The 26312-nt window shown below is 51.5% G+C and overlaps 1 protein-coding gene across 2 annotated transcripts in view; it reads right to left on the bottom strand.

Annotated features, from left to right (window-relative positions):
• Positions 1-26312, bottom strand: part of PLXNA4 (plexin A4) — a 445047-nt gene that overhangs the window by 74504 nt on the left and 344231 nt on the right. For both annotated transcript variants that reach the window (XM_045495675.1, XM_045495674.1), the window contains exons 6-10: positions 22500-22623; positions 21654-21807; positions 20324-20423; positions 17730-17844; positions 6799-6999 (exon numbers count right to left, since the gene is read on the bottom strand). In XM_045495675.1, the coding sequence (XP_045351631.1) occupies positions 6799-6999; positions 17730-17844; positions 20324-20423; positions 21654-21807; positions 22500-22623 (694 nt within the window). The remainder of the gene's footprint in view (positions 1-6798; positions 7000-17729; positions 17845-20323; positions 20424-21653; positions 21808-22499; positions 22624-26312) is intronic.

Consider the following 26312-nt stretch of genomic DNA (forward strand, 5'->3'; position numbering starts at 1 on the left):
ACCTAAAGAGGGCTGATCAATTTCCAGGCAGGGGTAGTGGTTGCAGGCACTAGAAATGAAGGGGCCGTACTCTTCAGGGGCTGAGCTGATGGAGATTAGGAGTCAGGAGAGCTGGATGCGGCTTAGAGGTGAGGTGGGAAATCCTGTGGACACCCTAGGGACCAAACCTGGGAATTTGGGTCAAGACTCCAAAGGCATGCACTGGCTCAGAGAGGCCAGGCCCCAGCTCTGTGGCTGCCCATGCGGGAGCTACCTCTAGGCCTGGACAGGGTCCCTGCCCAGCTCTCTTCGGAGTCAGTGCCCCACCTGGCTGGGTCTCATCCTTGGGACTGAGTGCTGGGGCCGGGCAGGGAGGGAACAGGGAGTGCCAGCCCCCCCCCCCCCCCCACATCTGCCTTCTGACAGCAGACACTTCTCAATCCCCAGAGAAAGAGGTAGGTGGCAGGGAATCAGACCCTGCCCAGGGCAGCATTTCCAATCTGTACCTGGTGATTTTCTCATCATTCCACCAGACTCTGCCCTCCACAGGGGGTGAATGGAGGAATGGAACAGAGACAGGTTTTCTGCAGAGGAGGGGCTGGGAGCTGGCAATTTGCTAGAGGGGTTCAGTCCAAGAGACCTGGCCGGAAGTGATGTTTGCAGAGCCAAAGGCTCTTTCAACTCAGTTGACGTTTGGAGGGGCTGGGGCGTGGGGGTGTTGATGGATATTATGGAGGTAGCTGGTGCCCCCTCCCAGAGCAAGCGAGCTGCTAGCTTCTCACTAAGAGGCTACAGAACCTTGGGAACGCACAGCCTGTGGAGGGTCTCAGGGCTTGAGATGGTGCCTCTGCCTCTGGAGCCTATCCATAGAGACTTCTAGAGGAGATGTTACAATCCTAACCTGGGAAATCGCCCTAAATTCCTGAGTTATTGCCGAGAATGTGCTCCAGTGTGAATACGTCATGACACTATCCTCATACACAACATCAGTGGGATGGTTGTCTAGCCTTCTTCAGGCTCTACCCTAGCACTCCCAAGTTTTTCACTAACTCCCTGGAGACACGTGCCCAGACCAGGGAGCCACATTCAGTGTTTGCCCCACAGTGGTGGTGGGGTTTGCTCTGTACCATCCACTCTCTCATAGAATCTCCCTTGTGACCCGTGACACCAGGGTCTGGGCTCAAGCCACAGAATAAAGCAAAGCTCCCCAGCCCTGAAGAAACAACCACAGGGACTTTCATGATCGCTCAGCTCAGCTGGTGACTCATAAGCCCTTTGCCCTGTAGTGCAGTTGATCAACTCCCCAGAGATGATGTTCTTTGCTTCTGGGTCAGACTGAGTCCTTCTAAGGCATCCTGAGCTTTCTCACAAAGCCTCTTCCTCTCTAGACTGGTGGTTCTCAGGCTGGTCTGTGGGCCACAGTCTTCAGAATCACTCAGGGGGCCTAACCACGGATCCCAGGGCCTCTCCCTACACCTGCTGGGTTGGAAGATGGGAATGCATTTCAAACAGGCAACTCTGTGACGCCAGCACTTTGGGGAGTTAGAGACTCACCACTCACACTCCCTGTGGTCTGCTAGAAGCAGGGGACAGCGGCCTGATGGTGGAGAGATGTTGCAGGAGCAAGAGACAGGGTGGGGGAGAGGAGGGGGGGAAGGGGAGAGGGACAGACTTTTCCAGATCTCCCTCCCACTCCCTCCCCTAGCCAAGCTCCACTTCCTCTCCTTCCCATCCCTGTTTCCATCTCCCTCCTCCAAGGCCCCAGTGCAGGAAGACTGCTAAGGGAAGGTGCTAAGGGCTGGCTTGAGGCTGTTCTGCCTCTACCTCTAGGAGGGATGCTGGTGGTGCCTAAGTCAGGATCCAAGCCTGGCTCCTGCTTCTCAGGCCTGGGTCTGGCCAGAGTTCAATGTGGAAGCAGCAGGTGGTGACCAGGGGCCCCATCAACCAAAGATCAATAGAACCTTCAGGCCTCTCTCAGAAAGGCCCGGAAATCCCCCAGAGATTCTGCATACGTAGGCATGTGTGTTTGTGTGCACAGACGTATTCACACGCAGCTGACTTGAGAAGAGCTCACAGCACAAATCTGTGTTACCTGCGTGTTCACACACGCATGCACACACATACGGGCACATACCGCAACAGAGGGGTTCTGCAGTGACTGCCTGTGTGAATGTGAGCAAATGATGTAAGCCTCAGTTTCCCCATCTGTGACGTGGGAATTACGAACAGCGCAGACCCAACAGGACTCTTTTGAGGGTTCAAGATAACCATCCAATGCGCTGAGCACAGTGCCTGTCACAAGGAATGAGCACTCAAATATGACTGTGTGTTTAGTCTACGCATATACATTTGGGGATGCCGTCCAAAAATATGCTTGTGTTCCCTGTGTTTGTGTTTATGTGAAGTAATAATAGCAGGCATTTATTGAGTGTTTATGCACCAGACTCTTGGTACATATGGGATGAACGCACACGAGCATGCTTATGTGTTTTGGAGTGCATGTGTGTGTTTGCACGCATTTAATTTTCAAGGAAAATTGAAAATAAAAGACTTCAAGGATCAAATATGCTTGGCATTGCTTTATCTTTTTATCGCCCATTCCTGGGATCTTGACTATGAAATATTATAGAAGCCATTAACCCCTGGTGCTCCCCACCACCTCCTCCCTCTCTAGGGAAGTCACTGTCATTCCTGGAAGTTTTTTCCCCATGACCTGCATCCTGCAGCAGGAGGGGGCCGACAGCTGGGGAGCCTGGACCACTGGCTCCCATCCCCCAGGAACCCCCACCTCTGCTTCATTTAGCATTTATATAGCTCTCCGCAATCAGCGGGCAGTTAATCTGCACAAAACCCAGAACTAAGGGGAGAATGTTTCAGGCTCTCAGGGGCCAGGAGGTTAAGTGTCTCAATCAAGGTCTGGCACATCACAGCCCAGCTAGGGGATGATGTTGTTCATTACCTCGGGAAAGGGTGAGCCTCTACCTTGTCAAGCAAAGACAAGACCTATTTAATTTGGACATTCTTTCCACTAACCATTCCCTGTTCTGAGCCCTGAGATGTTGTGCTGGAAAATTCTACCATTCAGGCGGACAGATCTGAACAAGGGAAGAAGCTTGTGTATCCTCCGAGACCATCCCCAGGACCCCCGATGGCTCAGCAGACCCCTTCCCAGCTGTGTTCCAGTAAAGCAGGGAGGGGGCCAAGTTACCTCCCCATCCTTGTTCTGCACCTAGTAAACTGGGACACGGAGAGGAGATGGGCCGCTGCTGTGGGTTGGTGGAGGCTGGGGGGGATGGAGCTGGCTGCCCCCTGCGGCCCCCTTGCTCCTGTGATTGCTGGTGCCTGAGAGGCGGGGACTGGGCACTATTATTAGAAGCACTTGTCATTTCCCTGGAGCCTTGGTCTAAAGGAGGCCAAGAATACCCACAGTTGTTCCTCCCTCCAATTGCTGCCTGTGAGCTGCCCTGTTTTCCTCCTACAGCCACTGCTGCCCCCCCTCCCCCGCACCGAGGGCTCCAGCGATGGCCCAGGGCCTGTCCCCAAAATGTGGCCTGGAGACGAACTGCCTGCCCACCCAGCCTAGTATCCCACCCATGTGGAGTTTTCCTGTGTCTCTTTTCCTTCTCTGCTTTCCTCTGAGATCTCTGTCACCCCTCTTCCTCTGTCATCACAAACTCGGGGGTTTTGTTGGATTTCCCCAGTGGCCCCCTCCATTCCAGAAAGCTCAAGGATTGAAGAAGTGAAACAACAAAACTCCTCCCACAGTCCTGTCTGAGGCACATCAGACCTTGTTCCCAAGGATAGCACCAAGGCTGGGTATAAAGCGCTCAGTTGCTATTTTTTGCCCAACCTTTGATTGGTGGGGGTGTGTGTTATGAAGCTGGGTTGAATTTCTGAATTTGCTATTTACTTGCTGTGTGACCTGGGGCTGGTCACATGCCCTCCCTGGGCTGCAGAGATTCCCCTCTGTTACAGATCACAAGCAGACACTCTCTCAAGTCTATTCCTGCTCTGGTAATATGTTGTCCTCTATAACTATGGTAACAGAGGCTTGCGGCTGATTATGACCCCAAAGTTTTTTAAGGACGTCACTTGATGGCAAGTGGTATCCTGGCCAAGAACAGCATTTAAACTGAGATCCTTGAAAAAGAGAGGCTCCTGGGAAGAGCCAGGGCTGAGCCCTCCTGAAGTGCATGATATTCCAGCAGGTTCTGGTAGATACAGGGAACTTTTCCTAGAATCTACCCTTTGTGGGGTACACCTCCTGTCTCCTCACATTCTAAGACTTTAAAATGGTACAGAAACAAACTTTCCCATCACCTTCGTCATGAGGGTGTTGAAATAAGAGAGGCTGAGCTGTTTTGGGAGCAGCAACCTTAGTAAGATACTGTAAACCAGCCCATGGCAGGTGGGAGACCTCAGACAGATTCCTAGCTCCAAGGGCCAGAGTTCAGGGTCCTGCAGGGACAGCAGGGGGATATGCAGGGAGCCTGGGAGTCATGTCCTTTCGTTGGTGGTCAGAGCCTGGGGCCACAGGCCTCCAGCCCCAATGTCATGTTTCTACTGTGGTCCTGCTGATACAAGAAGTCTCCTGGAAGTGGATCTGAACTTGCCTGAGCCCCTGCACTCAGGAAGCCAGCCAGCTGGGCAAGACCCCTATGGGGGGCCTGGGGCCTCTCAGGGCTGAAAGCAGATTTGACTGCTGTGTCCTGGGGCATCAGGCTTCCAGATCGTGAAATCCCCAAGTAAGGAGTTGTGTGTGACCAGCAGATTTTGTCAATCCCCAGGATTCAACGTCAGACAAGCAGATGTCCAGCAGCACCTCACCCTTGTCCCTATGGTACTGACCAGGATGTCGGGAGAAGCGCCCTGCGGAGGCACCCCAGACAAGGGACCCACCCCACCTGTCAGGGATGCTGGGCTCCATTCTGTGTTCTCAGGAGGCTCCAACTTTGCCCCCACAGTCAGGGCAATGTGACCCCTAGGGGGCTCATTCATTGAGTCAGGTCTGGCTCAGAAGTGCTGAGGGCCATTCGTAGAAAGGCAGTGGGTTCCAAGGCACTGAGTTCTGACCAAGGAGTTTATAGGATGAACTCAGGCTGCTATATGGGGTGCCCTCATCTGTTTAACTGAGCCGGATGAAGCCCGGGCCCATGAGGCCCAGTCTTGTGTCTGGGGAACAAGGGCTCTCCATCATCAGAGGCCACAGACTCTGTCCTCCCTCTTGGGCCAGGTTCCCTGGGGCAGTGTCTCTGATGAAACAGACTTTTCTACGTCGTTTAAACCCCTATCTGCCTTCTGCTGACTCACATGTGGAACTCAGGCCTTTTCTTCCCACAGGAACTTGCTTATTTAGGGGAGAATCACTTGAGCCAAACCCTTGGGGCTGGTCTGGTTGGCTTCAGGATTTATGAGGAAACAGGAGGTGTTTAATATCCCATTTGCTTGTGGGTTTAATCTGGAATGCTGCAGAAATCTGCCAAACAGCCTGGCCACCAGGACAGGAGGGAGATGTACCTGTGGGAGCTGTGGGGACACATCTGGGGTTTCAGGGGTTGGGACATTAATTGCCAGTTCAATCCCTGTAATGCTGAGCGACCTTGGGCAAGCATATGGGCCTCTCTGACCTCCACTCACGCTTAGAGTTTTTCCGTGAGCTGCTTTGTTCAGGACTCTCCTGGTCCCATATCACATCCCTAAATACAGTCACCACATATAAGCACCCCGCAGCAACATGAAGGATGAATGGGAGGCAGTGTGACATAGGACACCCTGAATCCAGGCCCAGCCCCGCCCCTCCCTAGCCATGTGACCTTAGACATTTTGATCTTTTTCTGGGCCGGGGTGGGTTACCCTGAGGCGCATGGAACTTCAGCCCCTTCTCAGGCCTGCCTATATATCAAATTTTGTATTTATTACATTTTATTCATAAAAGAGGGTCCCCCAGATTGTGTAAGTTTCAGCCCCACGAATCTAGACCTGCCCCTGCTTCTGGGCCTTCAGGTTTTCATTCGCACAGTGAGGAAGAATATTAAGGTTTCCTGCAGCTTGAACATGTTATGAGTCTATAAGCCTAATGTTTGTCTCGGAGCGGTCTGGGTGCATAGAGGTGGCCCAGAAAGAGGATGAGAGAGAGAACAGAGCAGTGGCTGGGGAGACCACACGGTCGGCAGGGGAGCAGCCACGCAGGAAAGGTGATGCAGGGGCTGCTGACCTGTCTTTGGTCGGGCATGGGCTTGATGTGGATGTTCTAAGCCCCGGGCAGGTTTGTGCTGATCCAAGCAGCACCCCCCTGGCTAGCTCCATCCTGTTCCACTGCTCCCTTTGCAGGTGTTGGGTCTGTCTTGCTGGGAAATGGCCTCTGTGCAGATACGAAGGGAGCAGCGGGCCTCTGCCGGCTCAGATGAGGCCCCCGGGTCAGCCCCGGTGGGAGGACAGGGCCCAGGGACTCCAGAGCTGGTCTCTGGAAGGAGGATGGACACGGATGTTCCCAGAGCCGAACACACCGTGCAAACACCTCTCTCTGCCCACGGACAGCACTCAACAGCCCCATGGCTGGTCCATAATCCCCTGCCACCGCGGCCCCTGCCTTTGACAGAGGTCCCTCTTTGCCATAACCATGGGCAGACAGACCTCAGAGCCTAGCACTCTGCCGGGGTGGGCTTAAGAGGCTGGGCCGGGCAAGCAAGGGTGGGGGAAGCAGTGAGGCAGGGAGCTCATTTTGTGGGCGTTTGGGGAAGCCCTGCAGAGCTGAGCTGATTTGGGGGTGCACGAGGGGGGCTCAGGCGGCCCGGGAGTGGCAGGGCTAGGGGCACTCACAGAGGTGTTCTGGCACTGCACGCTGGAGCTGTTGAAGCGTAGGGCGGGCACCCTCTGCTCGCTGCCCTGGATGTTGAGGATGCATTCATACCCACGCTGCCCAGACTGTGGCTGGGGAAGGTTCTTGGCCTTGAGAGTGATTGGCTTGATCACCTCCACGGGTACCAGGATCTTGTCCACTCGCAGCAGCTGGGGGCAGTCCTGGAACAGACAGCACAGCTCAGGCTGGGGAGCGGGAAGCCAAAGGTGCAGGGGTCTCTCCGGACACAGCCCCGATGTTTGCCCTGCTCCACCCTCCCTCGGACACACCCACAGAAGGTTCAAGGCACTGGGGCCCGTCCTCGGCCTCTGTGTGGGAGGGAATGTTCCGAGAAATCCCAGACTCTACAGTCACCTCCTGGAGGCCACTTCTCACTGAGGTTGTCTCCTGCCCTCTTCAGTTTTCAATTTAATGCCCTCCAGACTCTGACACTCCTGGTTGCCTCTTCCCAGCACCCCTCCGACCCTAGCGGAGACACACTCAGCCGCTGGGTGTCCCGGGTCGCACTTCGGGCTTCAGTCCTAGGCTGCCAAGAGTTGGGACAGAGAGACCCTCCACAAGTGAGCTGTGGGCCCCAGCTCTGGAATGTGAGTCTGGACCACAGCAGGGGGGGGGGGGGGCAGGAGGGTCCTCCATACGTGGCTGAGTTTGGCAATTGGGAATGTTCTGGAATGAGGCCCAGAGGCCTTTTAAGATCCAGAAGCTTCTGACTTCCCTCTGAGGTTGGCCTGACCCCAAGGAAATGCCCCTCAGAGAAGATACACAGGGAGAACCCCTGGGATGCTAGCAATGAACACACTCATTCCTCAGGCTGAGTGGGGTCCGTTGGGCCTTGGGGGGAGGGAGGAAATGACTGGGCCCTTTTCCCTGAGGCAATCAGCTCTGTCCAGGAAGGGCTGGGAGGCGGGGAATGGGTCAAATACGGAGTGTGGGTGTTCTGTCCTCTTTGCAGAGGTGGGGGCTGGCGTGTGGCTGGATTCTGAGGAGCCGAGTAGAAGAGAGTCAGTATGCCAGGCCTGATCGGCATGGGCAGGAGTGAGGACACAAGCAGGGCCTGGGTCTCCCCAGACAGACCATCCCCCAGACTACTGCTGTGGCACTGTTTGGGGCATGCTGAGACAGATGGCTTAAAAGCACGGTATACACATCCTTCCTGAGGATGCTGCCCTCAGCAGAGGCTGCTGGCTCCTGACCCCAGCACTCCTCCTCAGCAGACTGAGGCAGAAAGGAGGTTGAGGCAGAACAGCAGACTGGATGGGTTGCAGGCAATCAGGCAACTGGCAGCTGTCCCTCCTGGGTCTGAAGGCAAACATGAACCCCTTCTGTCACTGAAAACTAGGAGGGAGAAGACCCACACTCTAGTGCCTCCTGAGCTTCTGGACAGCTATGGAACCCTGAATACATCACATCCCCACTTGGAGACTCAACTTCCTTAGCTCTCGATCCGATGGGCTCCAAGCACCCATTCGGCTCTAACCAGTCCTGATTCCATGATTTGGGGTGGTCTCACCTCTGTCCTTCTTGATTACCATGGAGCCTGACCAGAGAGGAGCAAGTGTCCCAGGCCCATGAAACTAACCCCCTCTCTCCTTCAGGCTGCCCAAACCTTTATTTCAAAAGGCAGGTAGGAGAGGAGCAGCAGATCAGGCGAGGCCACTTCTGGATATATACCCAAAAGAGTTGAGAGCAGAGACTAGAACAGATGCTCGCTCATGTTTGTAGTAACATTATTCACAACAGCCAAAAGGTGGAAGTAGTTCAAATGTCCATGAGTGGATGAATGGATAAACAACATGTGATATATACTTACAATGGAATAGGATTCCATCTTAAAAGGAAGAAAAAATTTTCTTCTTCTTATTATTATTTGGGAGAGAGAGAGAGAGAGAGAGAGAGAGCACTTGCTAGGAGGGGAGAGGGGCAGAGGGAGAAAGAGAATCTTAAGCAGGTTCCACAATCAGCGTGGAGCCCGACACGGGACTCGATCCCATGACCCTGGGATCATGACCTGAGTTGAAATCAAGAGTCAGATGCTCACCGAACTGAGCCACCCAGGCCCCCCCAAAAGGAAGCAAATTTTAACACACGACAGGTGTGAATCTTGAAAATGTTATACTAAGTGAAATAAACCAGTCACAATAGGACAGATATCACATGATTCCACTCATATGAAGCACCTAGAATAATCAAATTCGTAGAGACAGAATGGTGCTTTCTGGGGGAGGGGAAATGGGGAGTTAGCGTTTCAGGGGGACAGGGTTTTGTTCGGTTGGGGAAGGTGAAAATGTTCCAGAGACGGGTGGTGGGGATGGTTGCACAACAGTGTGAATGTACTTAATGCCACAGATCTGCACTTAAAACTGGCTAAGATGGTAAGTTTTATGTGTGCATTTTTCCATGATTAAAAATCAGTGAAAACACAGAGGAGCAGCAGGAGGCAGGCCAGCAGGAGGGGAGAAGGAGCGGAGCAGTGAACCTGGCATGTGGTCCTAAGGCTCTAAAGTGCACGGTCTCCAGGGACCTGGAGGTCCCACATGGAGAGAGTCTTAGAAGCTCCATTCTGTGTCCCCCGCCCCAGCAAGATGAGAACACAGGACACGTAGAAGACAGGAATGATATAGTGTCTAGGATGAAGCTCAGGACTGGGGCAGGAGGTGTGTGATGGCGGAGGATCAAGAGAGAAGATCCACGAAAAGCAGGGAGTTTCTAGCCAGAGGGTCCTGACTCCGCTCCTCCCTTTACCTGAGGCCCTGGGCAGCTCTCCTCTCCCTAAAGCAAGCACAAGCCTGACCTTCCCTCCTGCTGCATCCATGTCTGCATATGGTTGCATTTGGAGTAAGAGAAGTCCTGGATCTCTCACTTCCATCTCCTACAGCAAAATGTTGCTGCCCTTGAACGATGTTCAGAAAGTGTCTCGAATCTGAGAGTCCTCTGGACCAACCTAATGGATCCCTTCTACTTTGCAAAGGGGAAATCAAGGCAGGGAGAGGACAAATAATGGCTCAGTATCAGCAGACATGCTGGCAGCTGAAGTTGAATGCCAACCCACTATCTTTCCTCCCCTTAATGAAAGAGGCAAGTTCCTACTGGTGGGTCGGGACCCCCTCAGGATGGGGTGGCGGGTCCGGAAGGATCTCCCCGAGCATAGCAGGACAGGGGAGCTGCAACACCCTCCTGTGGGGGCTGGGCTGCTTCTAGTGGGTGTGATAGGATGTGGGTAGAAGCATAAGCCTCTCTTCCTCTGGAAGATTCTCTCTGAGGCTTGGCACACGTTCTTTAATGAGTCCTGATTGCCAGTGGCCCCATAAAGGCCTAGTTTGCATATAAAAAGGTTGGCAGGTCTGGGAGTAAGTTCATTAATAATAATTGGAGAGGCCCAGGGCTGGGCTGGGCCCATTTTCCTCTGGTGGTACTGCCGATTGACCCCGGTGTCCCTCCTAATTGAGATGTAAAATGGCAATTTTTCCCTAGGCAGCAAGGCATGAAGGGACCATTGCCACCACACTGCCCCTTCCTCCCATCCCAGCTCCTCAGATCCTGACCTGCCTCACGCTGAGATCTCAGGTCCAAACCACCTCTTGCTCGTGGGAAGGTGCAGGGAAACCTCCCTGTTTCTCTGACCGTGTCTCCAGACCTGACTTCCCAGCACCTCCACGGCAGCCTGGGGCTCAGACAATCACCTCTGCGAGTCCTTAACCGGAAGAACCTGGCTGGGGAGCCACTGATCTCTGAATGCAAGGCTATCTTCTTCCTGCTAGTTTCAGAATCTTGCAAGGGCTCTAGTCATTGCTTGGCTTAACTGAAAGTGGGGATTAAAAGCTCCTCCTCCAAAGGGTTTTTGGTGGGGAGGTGTTCCATGAACTACCACATATAAAGTGCCTGACACAGAGACAGCAAACATTCCACAAATGTTTGTTCTTTCCTCATCTACTGCCTGACCAGCTCAGGTCGCACCTTGTCCCTCATCTACTCCCTTTTCCTACCTCACTTCCAAAGGATGCATCTCCCCTGCTACTACCTCTGTGTGTTTTTCCATAAACACCCCATCAGCTCCCACTGTCCGGCTCTTCCCACCCCTTATGAGCTTCAGAGCCTGGCAACTCCAACAGCTCTAAGTGCCCCAAACACAGGGGGACAGGTACAGAGGCCCCGGGTCCATCCACTGCTGCTCTCTAACAGCAGTTCCCTCTTCTGGAAGGTGACATCCTATAGCTGCATGTTCCATATGCTCCGTGATGGGACCTCTGCCAACCAATTACGTGGCCTTGGACAAGTCCCCCTCAAACCCTCTGGGTCTCCTTGGCCACGGAATAGAGAAGCTGGTTTGGATCCAATGAATTTTATGGTCCTAGTTCTATTATTAACCCAATAGATGAACTATGACATGTCATTTTATAGCCTTGCTGAAGCTCAGTTTTCCCATCTCTAGACTGGGATAACAATGCCTGCTCAACCAGGTGGAAGTGTGGTACTCAAAGTATCGAACAGCTGAATGAACACTGGAGGGGCTGGAGGGGGAGCCTTCTGGAAGTGGCCATTTACCTATCAGTAGGGAAGTATTTTAATATTTTAATAACTGGCGCATTGCAACCTGGTACGGTCATCCAGGCGGTGTAGCTCTGGCAGGCAGTGTGTGATGCTGTTATGATTCTAGTCAACACGGTACAAGGGATTCAAGGATTCAATCCAGTGCACATTTCGCCACCTCCATCACCTTCCACGCGCTTTCCTGTTTGCTATCTTGTTTCACAGCCGACACATACGATCACGGCCACATTCATGGTAAAAGAACCAAGGACACCGATGACCTCATTCAGTTCCCACAATGACAAGGAACAAAATATTTTCACCAGATCATCTTACTGATTTTTGTCCCCAGATGATTATCTAGCCCCCATACAGAATTCCTCAAAAACATAATATTTTTCTTCTTCTTCTTCTTCTTCTTCTTCTTCTTCTTCTTCTTCTTCTTTTCTTCTTCTTCCTTTTTTTCCTTCTTTTTTCAAGGAAGAGATTTCTCTGAACTATAAATGGAAAGGGCGAGCTCTTGGAGGTGGAGAGCACCTGCATTTAACAAGATTATTTGGAGACAAATGCATACATTCAAGAACCAGATTCCCCTGGAGGCTGTTTTGCTTGTGGCTACATTCTGCAGTTGTAAGAACTGAGGGCTGAGAGTGGCCGTGGCGTGAAGTGAAAGAAAATCTTCAGTGTCTTGGCTTTTAGGAGGTGGCTCCGGTGGGCTCCAGGTCGACTGTCCAGCCCCACGCACGTTTTGGTTTTCAGGGAAATGCACACGGAAGTAAAGATAGCAATGCTAATGGCAGGGAACAGGAACATCAACCCAAAGTATGAAAGCACAAAGATGCCTTTCTATCTACCATGTCCAGCATGTCAGTGGCTGCTTTATACAGAGGTTTCATTGCATATTTAAATAATTGAACAAGGACATAAAGCACGCTGCTGAGCTGAGAGAGAAAAGAAAGACTGCCCTTAGGGCTGGTGCTGCCTGGGGAGGCAGGTGGTAGGCTTGTGGATTTACAGCCCCCCGTGTGTGTACAAGATGAGGGCTCTAATTCTCCTAGTTGTTACAGCAAGATTGGGGAAATGTGAAGCTCTGGGGGGAGTGCAGGGCAGGGGCAGCTAAGGAATAAGTGATTTGCGGGGGCACCACTCGCCACAACTGTCGCCTCAGCCCCCATCAATTCCAAAGAAGCCAGCCCTAGCCCCAGCCAACCCCCCAAATTTACACTCACCTTCTCAGACCCATGATGCCCAATACAAAAATGTAACGCACCATATATTTTCTTGCTGTTCCCCAAGTTTATAATGCCATTAGCGTGATCTACGATGGGCTGGTTTATGGAGAGAGCAAAGTAATAATACAGAAAGGAAATACCCATAACCTCAAGGGGGGGGGGTGGTGGGGCAGACGAGATTGATGGAAAGTGCAATTGTCTGGAGAAACGGCAACCCAGTAATGGAATACCTGGGGTGGGGGTGGTGCATGGATTGGAAGCAAGTTCTTTAGCTGTCTTTGGCTTTGTTTTCTCAAAGGAAGGTGAAGGGCATGGCAAGGATGGTTTTGATCCCTTGGGTTGGGCCCCAGGAATGGCTCCTCTTGCCAGAATCACTTATAAGGTAGATGGCCCAATTTCTCTCCAGAGTCCAACAGCAGGTAAATGCCCTTGGCCTGCCCTGCCTCAGGACATGGGGTTTATTTCAGCACGAGGGGCAAACAGCAGTCCAGGGGCTAGGACCGTCCTCACCCTGCCAACACTTCGGTCTTGGAGAGGACTGACAATTGGGTTCAGCAGATTTTACAATACCCATCTGTCCACAGCTTCATGTTCGGGGTGTCGGTAGGGGATGTTAGGAGAACCTTACGAGCACTGCTTCAGAAATCAGACAGAATTCATTTTGCCTCTTCTGATCTTACACCTGCTCTCTGGAGTAAATGCTGGTTGAACTTCAAGACGAGGGAGGGCCTACAGGAACTTTCTCTCTGAGCCTGTGCACCGTGGGCCTTCCTAGCAAAGCCCATCTGGTCTGGCTCCTAGGGAACAGCTTCAGCTGCAGCTGACTTTGCATTCCAGTTTAGATGAGAAATAACAGTACAATAGTCTATGGAGGATAAATTCTTGTCAGTGGATTTGTTTTTCCATGGAAGTTCACCTTTGTTTCCTATGGATCACTGTTATTAAGTGTGTGGGCCTGATGGGGGTTCAGGGGAGGCTATGGCAGAGCCTGGGGATTCCAGAGCCACTCAGGGACCAGAGGCCCTTCCCACCTAGTAGACATGGGGTCACGGCCAGGTTAATGGCTGCCCTTGGGAAAGGCCATTCCACTGGGAAGCAAGAAGTCTGTCCCGACTTTGGGAGAAGGGCTGAGCACAGGAAGACTCACCCTACTTCTGCTTTCCTTGACTTCCTGTCTCTTTTCTTTTTGGTATGTAGGATCTGGCAGTTGATCTAAAGACCCAGCCTTGTTATCCCAATGCCATCATTAGTTGAAACAAAATCATTCCTTGTAACCGGAATATAGTTACTGTAAACAACATACGTTTATTGGGCATTCTGTTTCCAATAATTGTAATTATGCTAGAATACTTGCCATTAATATAATAACAACAATGATCGACCAGTTCTCTGTTCCAGACCAATAACTTCACCTGAATGCACTCTTTGTTCAGGGGGAAAAAAAAGAGGTAATTCAACATCCCTGGTGACAGTCAACAAAGCCAGTGTTGAAACTAGAAGACGCATGGATGAAAGCCTTCCTGGGGATAAAAGATGGTGCTGGAGAGCCGAAGAGCCACCTGGCAGTTTCCCTCTTGGCTCACAAAAAGGCCCTGTCTGTGTCCCCACACTCAAAGGTTGAAAGGAAATGAAAACCCAGGGACTTCCAGGAGAATCTCTGGGCCTGGGCCTCACTCTCATCCTGTGGGGATGGGTCTGGGCCTGGGTGTCCCCTGAGGCTGAGGGGGAGTCCCCTGGTAGGTACAACAAGGGGACCACAGCCTGGACTTAACTTCATCCTGTAAGACCACTTCTTAGGCATGGACTCCTCCTTGGTGCTTTCCAGCTTATTTCCACTTACAATTAAAGAACCTAAAAGATCATGTAGACCAATGGTCCCATTTTACTAATCTCTCAATGTAGACTACAGGTCTCTAACACACCTCGAAACCTCTCACAATGCCCTGCATATGGGAAATGCTCAGGAATTGGGTAATGTAGGACAAACGTTGACCCGCAGCGAAGCTTCAGGTACCATGCTATGAATAAGCTCTTCTCCTGGCAGGGAAAGGGGACACTTGTGTCTAGAAGCTTCTATAACATCACCTTTCAAATGTGTAATTTTCTTTGTTACCTCTTATTCTTGCTATAGCTCTTCCCAGGGACTAAAACATAGAAAACAAAACAACGACATAAAAAAAAATCACCTTATTTCCATTAGAAGCCAGGGGCTTTCCTTTTAAGCTCTGAGCACAATGACCTCCTTCCACTGACCCAAATAGCTGGATCAGTCAATAGTCCACAAATATTTATCACTTCTTTTCCCTTCGGTACATTTCCCAGGATGCTGCTGCTACAACGCCCATCGTGAAGTGGTCAACTCCAGCTTCTCCACTACATTATACTCAAAATGGCCCTCATGTTGAGGTGGGTAGAAGGCAGCCTCCAAACTTGGACCAGAAACACGGCCTTAGAGCTTCTTTTTCTTAGGATAAAGAAACATCCAAAAGAGGAGCACAAGTTGCTGCCGCTCGGTGATGTAATAAGGGAGGCATGGGGGCCTCTGGCTGCAGTGGTCTGCCAGGCTCACCATAACACAGCTTGGGTGAAATGGAGAGTGTCTGAGGGTGGCTGTGGTAGGTTACTTCATCACCACGCTCCATTGGCCATGCTCCTTCAGGCCTTTTCCTTTCTTAGGGGCTCCGGAACCACGTCCTATGAGGTGCTATGACTCTCTGGCAGGCTTCGCAGCCCCAGAGGTAGATGGGGGTTGTGCCTGACTGGCAATCTGGGCGCTTAAAGACAGCGTTCTTCTGTAGGGATCTCTGAACTGCACTGGGAAACATGGTGGGCTCTTGTTTAATTCTCTTCTAGTTCTTTTTTCCTCCTTCTGAGCAGCAGATGCAAGCTGCTTTTATGTATTTAAAGACAGAAACTTGGGACAAGAGGAGCAAACAAGAAAGAAAAAGCAGAAATTTGAAAACCTCCTTCAAGGTAATTAAATGATTAGGCATCTTTGAAATCCACCAGATCGCTCAATTGTTTCTGCTTTCATCTAATTTATCCTTGGGCCTCTCCCCACATGAAACCTCTGCCAGATACACCGGTCCGGGAAGCTGGAGAGATGCTGAAAACCTCCTCGTTTCTGTTCCCATCAAGTCATTTGCAGGTTCCCGAACAAAGAAAGAGGTTTCTTCCTGTGCCCTCAGCCCCTGGTCTTGGTGGGTGAAGCAGACCTTCTTCTCCTGACTGCATGCCCCAAGATAAAGGCTCAGGGTTGAGGAAACGGTATAACCTTTTATCAGGGTCTTCATGTCAGTGGTGCGCCCCTCGGCTGTCAAACCCATGTCTGTCCTACGAGCTTTAGATCCATTTTCTCTTAAAGAACAGAAATGACACATACACATTAGCTTCACGTTCCTTTTGAAAGCCAACATGTATTCTCTTTCCTCCTTCTCCCCATAAAAGGGCAATCTAAGTGTGGGTCTCTTCTCGATTATGATCCAGAGTAGCCATTGCTAGCCAGAGACAGACCCCATCATCGAGGGAGAGAGCTTTATGTTTGGAGACTGCCACAGCCTCTTCTTTCTCTTCTTGGTTCCTCTCTTGTTTCTTTCTTGTTTGCTCTTCGTGTCTTCCCTCTCAACTGGGATCATCCCCTCCCCCTGACAACCTCACCATTCCTTGCCTTTACTTCTAAAATGAATTGGTCTGTCCACTCTCTACCTGTAGAACTCCTGCTCAGTCATCAGGGCCTGGGAAAATAGGATTTGGAGCTTGGATTTTCTCAATGCCAGGCAGAGTCCAGTCATTTTCCCTTTAGCAGAGCCCCGTGCCACAGGTGTTGGTAGTAGAGCGTACATCACCCTGACCTGTCAGTCTCAGAGACAAGACAGCTTCCCTCCTGCCATTAAAGGTTTGGCCAAACCCCTGGGGGTAGAAGTCTGGGACAAGGGCACTGGGATGAGCCTCTGTGCTCACCATTCCCCTCCCGTACCCTAAACAGCTTTTATGCTTCCTGTCCTAGGACAATGCTCTCAAAGCCGTGGGGTTTGCCACATGGTCATGGCACATGTGTGGGTATGTGAAGGGGGCTGGAAGGTACACCCAAGGCTGGAGAAGGGGGTGAAGATGTTGGAAACTGTCCGAGTCCAGTGTTGGCCAAGAGAGCATGGGCCAGGCTGGCAGCTCTACATTGAGTGGGGTCTAACCAACACTGTATATACATAAATATCTTTATAGTCTAAATGACAACATTCTAAGGCAATCACTCTGTTCAGTCCTACTGGCCTGAAAGTTGGAGTCACACAAGCACCATAATGGCTGGACAATAGCAGGACTTCTCCAAAGTAATTTTACACCCATTATCTTTAAGGTGCTTGCCCACAAACTTACAGCCTAAGAAAGGCAACGGCAGAGGCATAGAGTATTTCTATTAGAGTGATGAATAATGTTCAAGGATGAGAATAAAGATTAGGAGAGAATAAAAACACAGCTTCTTCACCATGAAGCCAACTTTAGTGATGCCCAAATGGGACTGTGCAGCAGAATCACCAAGTACTGAGCCGACCCCCAGACTTTCTCGTCCAGTTGGTCTGGGGTGGAGTGCTTGACTCTGAGTTTCCAACAAATTCACAGGTGATGCTGATGCCACTAGTTTGGGCATCACACTTTGAGAACCACCACTCTGGTTGGTAAGTTGATCATTCTTTCTTTCTTGTTTCTCTCTCCCTTTGACCCAACTTGTCCTATTTGATCTCAGACATGCTCTGTGGACGGTGCTCCGAGGGACAGCCAAGGAGTCTATAGAGAGTCTTGCTGTGGACTTACAATCATTTCAATCACATACACACTCATCTGTCTGGAACTGTTCTAGAACTCACCTGGCATGTGGAGGGTCTTCATGGTTGGAGTGACCTGGAATGTACCTTTGCCTGTAGCTCAGCCTCCAGGACTGACTCAGAGCCCACCGGCCCCAGCACAGAGTTTTGCTTGTTTCCTGCTTTCATGAAGTGGTCCCTTAAGAGTTGCGGTTGGGGCAGAAGCAGGCGTCCCGTGGGATTTGCCTGTTTTCTCTTCTTAAGGGAAGGCCTGCCCTCTGTGCCCCATGCTCAGAGCAAGCAGCACTCACCACTCTAGCTGCCAGGACCTACCTCAGGCAGCTTCACTCGGCCTTCCTGGAAGGAACAAGTCTTGGGGTCATGGGTACAGACGTGCCGGTATTTACACCAGTGGCAGCGGTATGGGCTCTCAACACAGGACAGGCACCTGGGCACAGAGGAGGAAGAGGCACAAATCACAGAACCTGGGTGAACCCAAAGCAGAGGGCCTATGACTCCTGGGTCTAGTAAAATATCTTTTAATGCTAAGACAAATCACCTTCAAACCCTCATGAAGGGCAAATCTGATACATATCTGGCCCTTTTTGCACCAACTTCTCAGGATGCCCAGAATTTGTGGCCTCCCCCCACCCCCAACTCAGGTGGTTGAAAACCTTAATTCTTAAGGGCCTAATCAACCACTCTCCATCTCCACAGGATGCTGACCTCTTCTGTTGAATTGGCGGGCAATGAGGTCTGAAGTAGGGGGTTTCATTCAGAGGGCCCATATAAGTTAGTGAAAAGAAAGAAACTGACTTTTAATTCAAATTGACTCTAGGGTCTCACTGTCAGGGACTCACATGGTCCCACCTGGGCAGAGGAAGGTCCTGAGGCTTCTCTCTCAGTGCAGTGGGTCCCTGTACAGTTGGCGACCCTGCTTCTACACTTCACCCCCAAGACACAAAGACAACTTAGAAGAACTCCTTCCTGCCTAAAAACCCAGCATGGTTCCCATCTTCCAGAGGGCGGAACCCAAATGCCTTGCCATGCAGTCTAAGCCCCTCAGGATGGCCAGGTCCACTGTCTCCACATGTATTTGGCATTTCTGCCACGAACAGGCTATGCTCTCCCCACGCTGTCCTCCTACCTGGAGTACCGCTTTCCCTTCGTTCACCTGGCCATCTCCTCTTCCTTCTTTGACCAACAGAGAGTTGGTCACACTGGGCCCTTTTCCCATTAATCACTTTGTTTATGTCTCTGGGGGCAGTACTGGCCTTGTTGTACCATATTTTACTTATTCACCGTCCAGTTCATTCACTAGTCCACAAGGCCACGACTCTGGGAAGCAGAGACTGAGTCTTTGAGTCTTATTAATTGTTGATCCTTCCTGTCTAATGAGTGACACATTGCCCTGCACAAAGTAGATGCTTAAAATTACTTTGTGGACTGCATGGGAACTTCACACATGATTTCATCTGTCTACACTCTGCTTTCCTAGAGGGGCAAAAGGGGAGCGAGGGATCAGGCCACCAAATGGTAAAGCCACGGGCAGCTCCATGACAAGAAGCGGGAAGAGAATTCTGGCATTGAGGCAACTTGTTTTTGGCTGGGAGGCCTGACTGCCTCTTATTGGGAGCCCCATAGAGAGCCAAGCTCTGGATTCACAGCTGCCACCACCAGATAGGTAGACTAACATTCCACCGGCCTAAAGTCCCAAAATGTCTTGGGTTATGTTAACTAGCTTGTCCTACAGGGAGAGGAAAACAGGATAGCATTTTAAAACAAGCAGGGCTTTATGGTTTTCAAACTGTGCTCTATGGAACCCTGGGGGTTCCATGGAGCTTCTTTGGAGACGAGGAGATGTATGGGATTCCAAGACAGAGGGGTTCCAGAAGCCCTCGACCCTCAACCAGAGTAGCTCCTACTTTCATCTGTCTTGAATATTGGGCTTCCACATCTAATTTTGGTTGGAGAAAGGTTTCTATGATAAAAAAAAAAAAAGAAGGCTTGTACCTTCTCAGTCTGGTCCAACTCCATCATTTTACAGAGGAAATAATAATAAAATAACAGCAAAAACATGAGCAGCACCTGGACAGTGGCTCTAACTGCTGTGCTTGTAATGGCTCTTCTAGTCTTCACAGGTGTCTTGTGGGCCAAGCTGGGTTGATGTGCAGGGACAGCAACCAGGGGTGTCCCAGCCAACCACAGCTCTGCCTGGAAGTGCCCTTGCCATGTCAGAGGTGGAATATGTGGGTGACAGTTCTGGAAGGAGGACTATTATTTCCCCACTGACAGAGGACACTGGGACACAGAATGGTTAAGTTTCTGGCTGGTCTGACTCGAGAGCCCGAGACTCTGTCCTCTGTGCCTTCCCTTGGGAAATGGACGACTCAGTCAAACAGGGCCAGGGCCAGAGCTAGAGCCGGAGTAAGACTTCCCAGGCCAGAGCCCGCCAGCATGGACCTTTCTGCCCTGCTCTGACTCTCCACAGCCTGAGTCCTGACCCAGCAGCCCTCAGGGCACTGGGGAGAGCTGAGCATTCAGGGTTTTGTTGGACCACCTGCCCTGGCCTGGACATACGTGGGGCTTCTCTCCCTCCTGACACCCCTCCTCTCACCCAGGGTGCTAGCTGCTCTGTTGTTCAGGTGAGGGACACCCTCCTCCTCAACAGATGGTGGGAACTGAATCAGGTGAGGCAGATTGATGCCAGAGATGTATAAGTCAGGGATTTGGAGATCCCCACCCTACAAGTTCTTACTCTTCTCATTCCATCTCTGCTTTTCCTATTAACCCTGTGGGTGCCACGGAAGGGGTCTGTTTCATCCTCCTCCTTATAGGGCTTCTTGCAAACAGTGCCAGCATCTTCTATCGCTGGATGATCACGGACCCCAGGAACAGGGAGTTGAGTGAGGCTGGGAGGCACTTACGAATTGTGGACGCTGCAGTTGTAGAAGACAAAGCTGGTGCTGGCAAAGGTCATGCCCGTCTCCTTCGACTTGAGCTGCAGCTGGACGACATGGTGGTCCCCTGGGGGGCAGAGCCAACCACGAGGTCAGGGAAAAGGCCAGGATCCCATGTGAGGGTCCTACTGAGAGTGATGTGCACTGGGAAAGGGGAGCCGCTCCCCTAACAGGACTCTGATTCAGGGGGGCCCAGTCCCAGGACAGCCCTGAGAACATCTGCAGAGGGTGCTTCTGGTCTATTCTTCCTTCCACACTGTGTTCCTGGCACCCACCCCTCATCTGCTCACCAGCTCTCATGTGCACATACCCTGACAGGCTTGCATGCCTGGTGTCCACACCAGACTCACAGAATTATAAACATACACATCGATTAGCTACCAGGACAAACATGTAGACGCTTTGTAACATTGCCACAAGCCACGCAAGAGATTCTGCATGTATGTGCATGTATGTGCACACACGACTTCCTTCCCCATCTCGGTAAGGAGACACCCTGGTCTTACACCCCCTCCTCTGGTGGGCTCAGGGCTCCGTTCAGGCGGGTGTCCCTGGAACCCTCAGCTGGCGCCAGGGAGGAGCTGGAAGCCCATGTTTAATTCACAGCCCTGACCCCAGGCCCCCACTTCCAGCCTTGTTCTGTGCCTTCCCCGAGAGCCTCATTAATCAATCAGCTCGGAACAAATGTGACAAGCCCAAATGGGAGGGCCAACATGGAATCAATCTGCCCAGGCTGGGCCTGTCCCTCACTGGCGTTGGGCCTCTGTCCCGCCTGTTCCTCCCAGTGCAGCTGGCCATGAACGTGCAGCTCTGGGAAGGCAGGGCAGGGTGGGGATGGGAGGCAGTGGTTTGAGATCAGTGACCCAGCAGTTCAGGCAGGGGACAGAGCCATAAGAGCCCTGACATAGGCACCCCCCCGGCCATGCTCCTGACCAGCTGCCCCTCCCGCATTGCCCCTCCACACCACCCTCTCCTGCTCCAGGACAATCTCTAAACTCAGCTGGCACATTCTGATGCTGTGGCCTTGCCTCTCTCCGTGCTCTCTGCAGCTGCTCCTACCTAGGATGAGGCCGACTCCAGGATGCTCACCTGGTTTCAACAGTCATTTCTGAGAGCAGCAAAAAGACACTTCATCCTCCTGTTCTGTATCATACCCACCAAAGCACCCCCTTCCTCTGACTCTCCCCTGCCAGTGGGCTTCCTCCGCGCCCCCCCCCCCCCCCAATGCCTGTCTTGAGTTCTCATCAGGCCAGGAGGAAAGACATGCCACCCAGCTTTGCCTCTGGGGAACACTCACCATTCTCTGTGATTATTCGGGGCACCTCCTTGGCTGCTGGGGAGTAGCACTGGATCTGATTGCCTACCACCAGCCCATCCATCTCTGACAGGTCCTCAAAGGTGCAGTTGACTCCAGCTGACAGCTCCGGGACATTGTATGTCTCTAGGACCAGCTGCGAACAGCCCCGGCAAGGGGAGAGAGAGGAAGAGAGTGAAGTGGGGCACGGAAGGGTATGTAATCAAAGGAGAAAGAGGGGTAGCAAGAGAGATCAGAGAGAAAGAAAAGAGAGAAAACTGGAGGTGATATTAACATAAAGAAAGCCGCGATTGATCACAAGACCAGAGGTGGTGAGAGGTAAAGAGACAGACACAGAGGAGACTTCGTTACATATGAATGGATTTGGCCCAGCAAATGGGAGGGCTTAGGGGATTTGTTTGTAGAAAGAAAGGCGGGCAGGACTGAGGTACTGCTGGCCAAGCTCCTCTTCCATCATCCCCTGTTTTGGAAAAACGGCAAACCAACCGCCAAGTGCCCAGTGCGTGAACATGGGCGATATCCTGCCCCTTTCTTCCTCTGCACATGAATCCTTCCCATCTTGCAGACAAAGATATAGTTCTCATCATCCTCCCTCTCTTGGTCACCCATTCAATCATTTTTGCTGTCACACCTTCCCCTATCTTTCCATCCATTATGCAGAGGGCCTTGCCCCGGTATTCCTGTGCGACGGTGTCCCCCTTCTTCCATCTCCAGGGACACATTCTTTAAAGAATGTGTCAGGCTTGGCCCAGTTCTTAAGGACATTGGGGGGCTTTGGTGGGGAGAGGGTTCTCCCATGACCCTGGACCCGGATCCCACTGCCCTTACCAGGACATTGTACTGGGACACAGAGATGTTGCTGGGATGGACAGTCAGCCGGACACACTGCTTCATCTCAGAGGCAAACCTGCGGGGCTCTCTGGACCTCTCACAGCGCTCCTTCCGGGTGCACCTGGGAGGGACGAACAATGAGGGACTTATGAGAAGGCCACTTGCTCCAGTGAGGGGCTGGCACGGAGGTCAGGCACTGCCAGTGGCTCCCAGGACATGTTCAAACTCGATGTGTCCAGAACTGCCCTCTTTGCCTCCTTCCTCCAGCCTGTGCCTCCCCCACCGTACCTGAATGCGAAAAAGATGGTTATTCTAATCACTTGTTGCCAAATGCAGAAACTTGGGGGTCATCCTAAAGACCCCTCACCGACTCCTCATTAACATAAAGAGCTGCAAAGTTCTGCTAGTGCACCTCCCCATCCATCCTCAGCCCTGTAACTCTCCTCCCCTCTTAGGCAAACCGAGACTTATTCTCACCCCGTATACAAAACACTCTTTCCGATTTCCTTGCCTTGTGCTGGCCACTTCTCTCTGGACCACCTTCTTCCCACACTTCCCCTGTCCAGCTTCTACCTACCCTCCAGATGTGGTTCAACCATTGTGCATCTGCAATCTCTCCCTGCTACCACCTGAGGCAGAGTTCAGAGCATTTGGGGGTTTCCTATAGTCTAGAAAGTCTTTGATTATATTATAATTATTGGGTTAAGTGCAGCCTCTCCTACCAGGTGTGAGCTCAAAAGAAGAAATGATGCCTGACTTATTCTGGAATCCCCTGTATACCTCATGTCCAGCAGCCAGAGGACAAATGTAGGTGGGTGGGAGGGAGGGAAGGAAGGATCAAAAGAGCAGAGTGTAGCAGTTCAAAGCATGCTTTGGAGCCAGACCGCCTTGGATGGGAATCCCAGCTCCCTGGCCCAGGGTTACCGTTAGAGAAGGTTTGCTATTATTGCTTAGCGTCCTGTGTTGTTCAAAGTACACTGCGTCACGGGTAGACTACATCCAGGGTGATCTGGGATCTTACAGTCTTCACTGATGGAGCTTGTGAAACATGGACATAAGAATCATGTACCTTCACCCAAATGTGCACACCACACATGGGGGAAGGTGCTTAAATTCTCCGCCAGGGCCAGGGCATCCTTGCCTTACAGTGGGAGTTCACGGCATGGAGGCATCTGAGCTTTGGGGAACAGGCTTTTAATGCAAACCCAAGAAGCCATGTGAATGTGGACCTTTGCTGGGTGGCCGTGATCTGGAAGCTGTGGATTCCTGATTCTGCTGCGGGGTAAGGGAAAGCAGGGTCCTTAGAGGGACAAGCTGAGGTAAGCTGGGGCAGCAGGGAGATTGCACCTGAGTCATCAGGAAGAATGCCACAGGGAAGGAAGACAGCTTTGGCTTCTGTGGGAGGGACAGCCTAACAGTGGCAAGTCTGGGGGGAGAACTTAGCAAATGAAGAAGTCACTGAAGGCATGGACTAAAGGAAGAAGGGGAGACGCAGGGACAAAAATGATGAGTGCAGAGTAAATTGGACATGTAACGTGAAAGTGAAAAACAATTCTAAGTAATACAATCATGGCTACTAGTCACTGAGCGTTTCTTGGGCTCCCTGGTAAGAGGCTTACGGTTTATGTCAAAGTCTTCCAACAATGCCGCAAGGCGGGTACCATTTAAAAACCCATTTTATAGACCAGGAAACTGCAGGAAGGGTAGGTAACTTGCCTGAGGTCACCAGCTCAACAGAGAGAGCCAGTATTTGAACACAGATGAACCCTGGAGCCTCTGCCGTGCTGTACCTCCCTGAAGCTTCGAGACTGAGGAGGGAAGGACAGACCCCCTCTTGCTGCAGACTAAACCCATTTCCCTGCCATCTTGATGTTCGATTCATGTTGCTTAAGGCAATTTCAAAATTTCCCTTCAAGCTTTGTCTCTAAGCTAATCACTTTTTTTTTTTTCTTCTTGCCTGCCACTGGGAAGCACTTTGAATATTATTGCAACTTGTGAATTCTCCAGGATCCTTCTAGGAAACCCAAGAGTGAAGGGTCAGACATGAATGTGGTCACCTCCCTGGCACTCCCTGCCTGCTCTAGCCGACCATGGCAACAAGGGCGTCTGCCTAAAAGTCTTGGAAGTTAATTTACCAGGCTAGCTCCTCTGTGAGGACTTCATTACCTCCAGCCATTAAGCTAATGTTATGGACTTTTCCAGGGTGTCTGCACTGACATCGCTATTAATAGTGTTATTACTCCCATTAACAGCAGACCCAGAGAGCTGGTACAGGCTTAAATTATTCACTGACTCCCCAACTTTGAAGTTCGCATTTCCAACAGCAATCAGTAGGTCTGAAAAATGTCTTTGATCAAATTATGAAGGGAGAAAAATGAACCTGCACCCAGGCCACACCTTACCTGGAGTTACTAAATACAGACTCAGATGGAGAAGAGAGGACTCTACTTCTCTTGCAGGTGTACAAAGGTACTTGGTTGGGGGGGGGGGGGTCTCAAGATGAGGCACACCTGCACGGTTTGCTGCTTCCAAAGTCGGTGTGGCTGCATCCTGCCATGGCTCCCCAAATTTGAGAGCCCCAAAACCACATACTCGTTATCCCCCTGACCCCCAATTTAGGTCTTACCAGGGAAGCCACCTGTTAGCTTATAATTTCAAACATCCCATCTAACTGTGTAATCTTGGGGAAATAACTTAACCTCTTCGTGCCTCAATGTTCTCTCCTACAAAATGGGGACAAAACAGTATCTAACAAATAGGGTTATTATGGAGAATTCAATGAAGTTATGCATGTAAAACAGTTAGAACAGGGCATAGCTCGTACGCGATAAGCCATCAGTACACGTCCACTAGCACTGTGACCCCATCCCTGCTCCGCCTTCCTCATGCAAGCTCTCTAAAGCACAGCTGACACAGAAGCACAGATTTTCCAGACTGGCCCATGGGGCAAACCAGAGACAAAAAGGCAGAGAGGACTCCAGCAGTTTTCCTCCTAATGAGGGATGGGGAGCCCCAGAGACCAGGAGGGAGGAAAGAGGGAAAGAGTGGTCTGGCTCGCTTGGAGTTCTGCTTTCTCAGTAGCTGTCAAAGGGTATTGAGTACTCAGCTCTGTTAGTGGAAAGTCAAGTTTAAGGTCAGTGTCAGGGATGTTTTGACATTTCTACTACCCCTCAGGGCCCATGAGGGCCGAGGCTGCAAATGCCCCAAAACACAGACAGCTGACCTTAGATGTGAGAGGGTAATGGAGGGGGAAGGATGGATTCCTTCGGAGTCCTTGTGGGGAATGTCAGGGTAATGGCCTCCTACTCTTCTAGGCCTGTGATTTCTCATTAGCCCAGGCAAGAGTTGGGAAGTGTGCAAAGGATTAAGTCATGACTTTTGGGGGTAGCAGGGTGGTGGCTTGTTTCTTTCAAAAGGGCTCCAGGTACTTCCTATGGCATTTCCTTCAACTCCACTGTGGGAGGACCCTGGAGCTGGAGGAAGGACCTGCTTGATCCGTTTGCCAGGCAGGACTCAAAAAGCGCATGCTAGGTGACTTGGAGTCTTCAGACAGTCATCCATGGGGCTGCCATCACCACACCCTTTCACAACACAGATCTGCATGTGGCCAGCAGGAAGCAGGCCCCCGAGAAGACAGCTCAGGCCCCCAGAATTGGAGTCTGGCTCTACTAACTTCGTCTTACGCCCCTTCCGCATTCCACGTTCTCTGCAGTTGGGCCCTCCAGCCCCAGTTCAGAGGTGCTGAAAGGCCATGGGGACAGAGGCCTGGCCCTTGGAGGGGTTATTATTCAAGCCAGTGGTTCCAATGAG

Source organism: Leopardus geoffroyi, chromosome A2 (genome assembly GCF_018350155.1).
Source record: "Leopardus geoffroyi isolate Oge1 chromosome A2, O.geoffroyi_Oge1_pat1.0, whole genome shotgun sequence".
Taxonomy (NCBI): Eukaryota; Metazoa; Chordata; class Mammalia; order Carnivora; family Felidae; genus Leopardus; species Leopardus geoffroyi.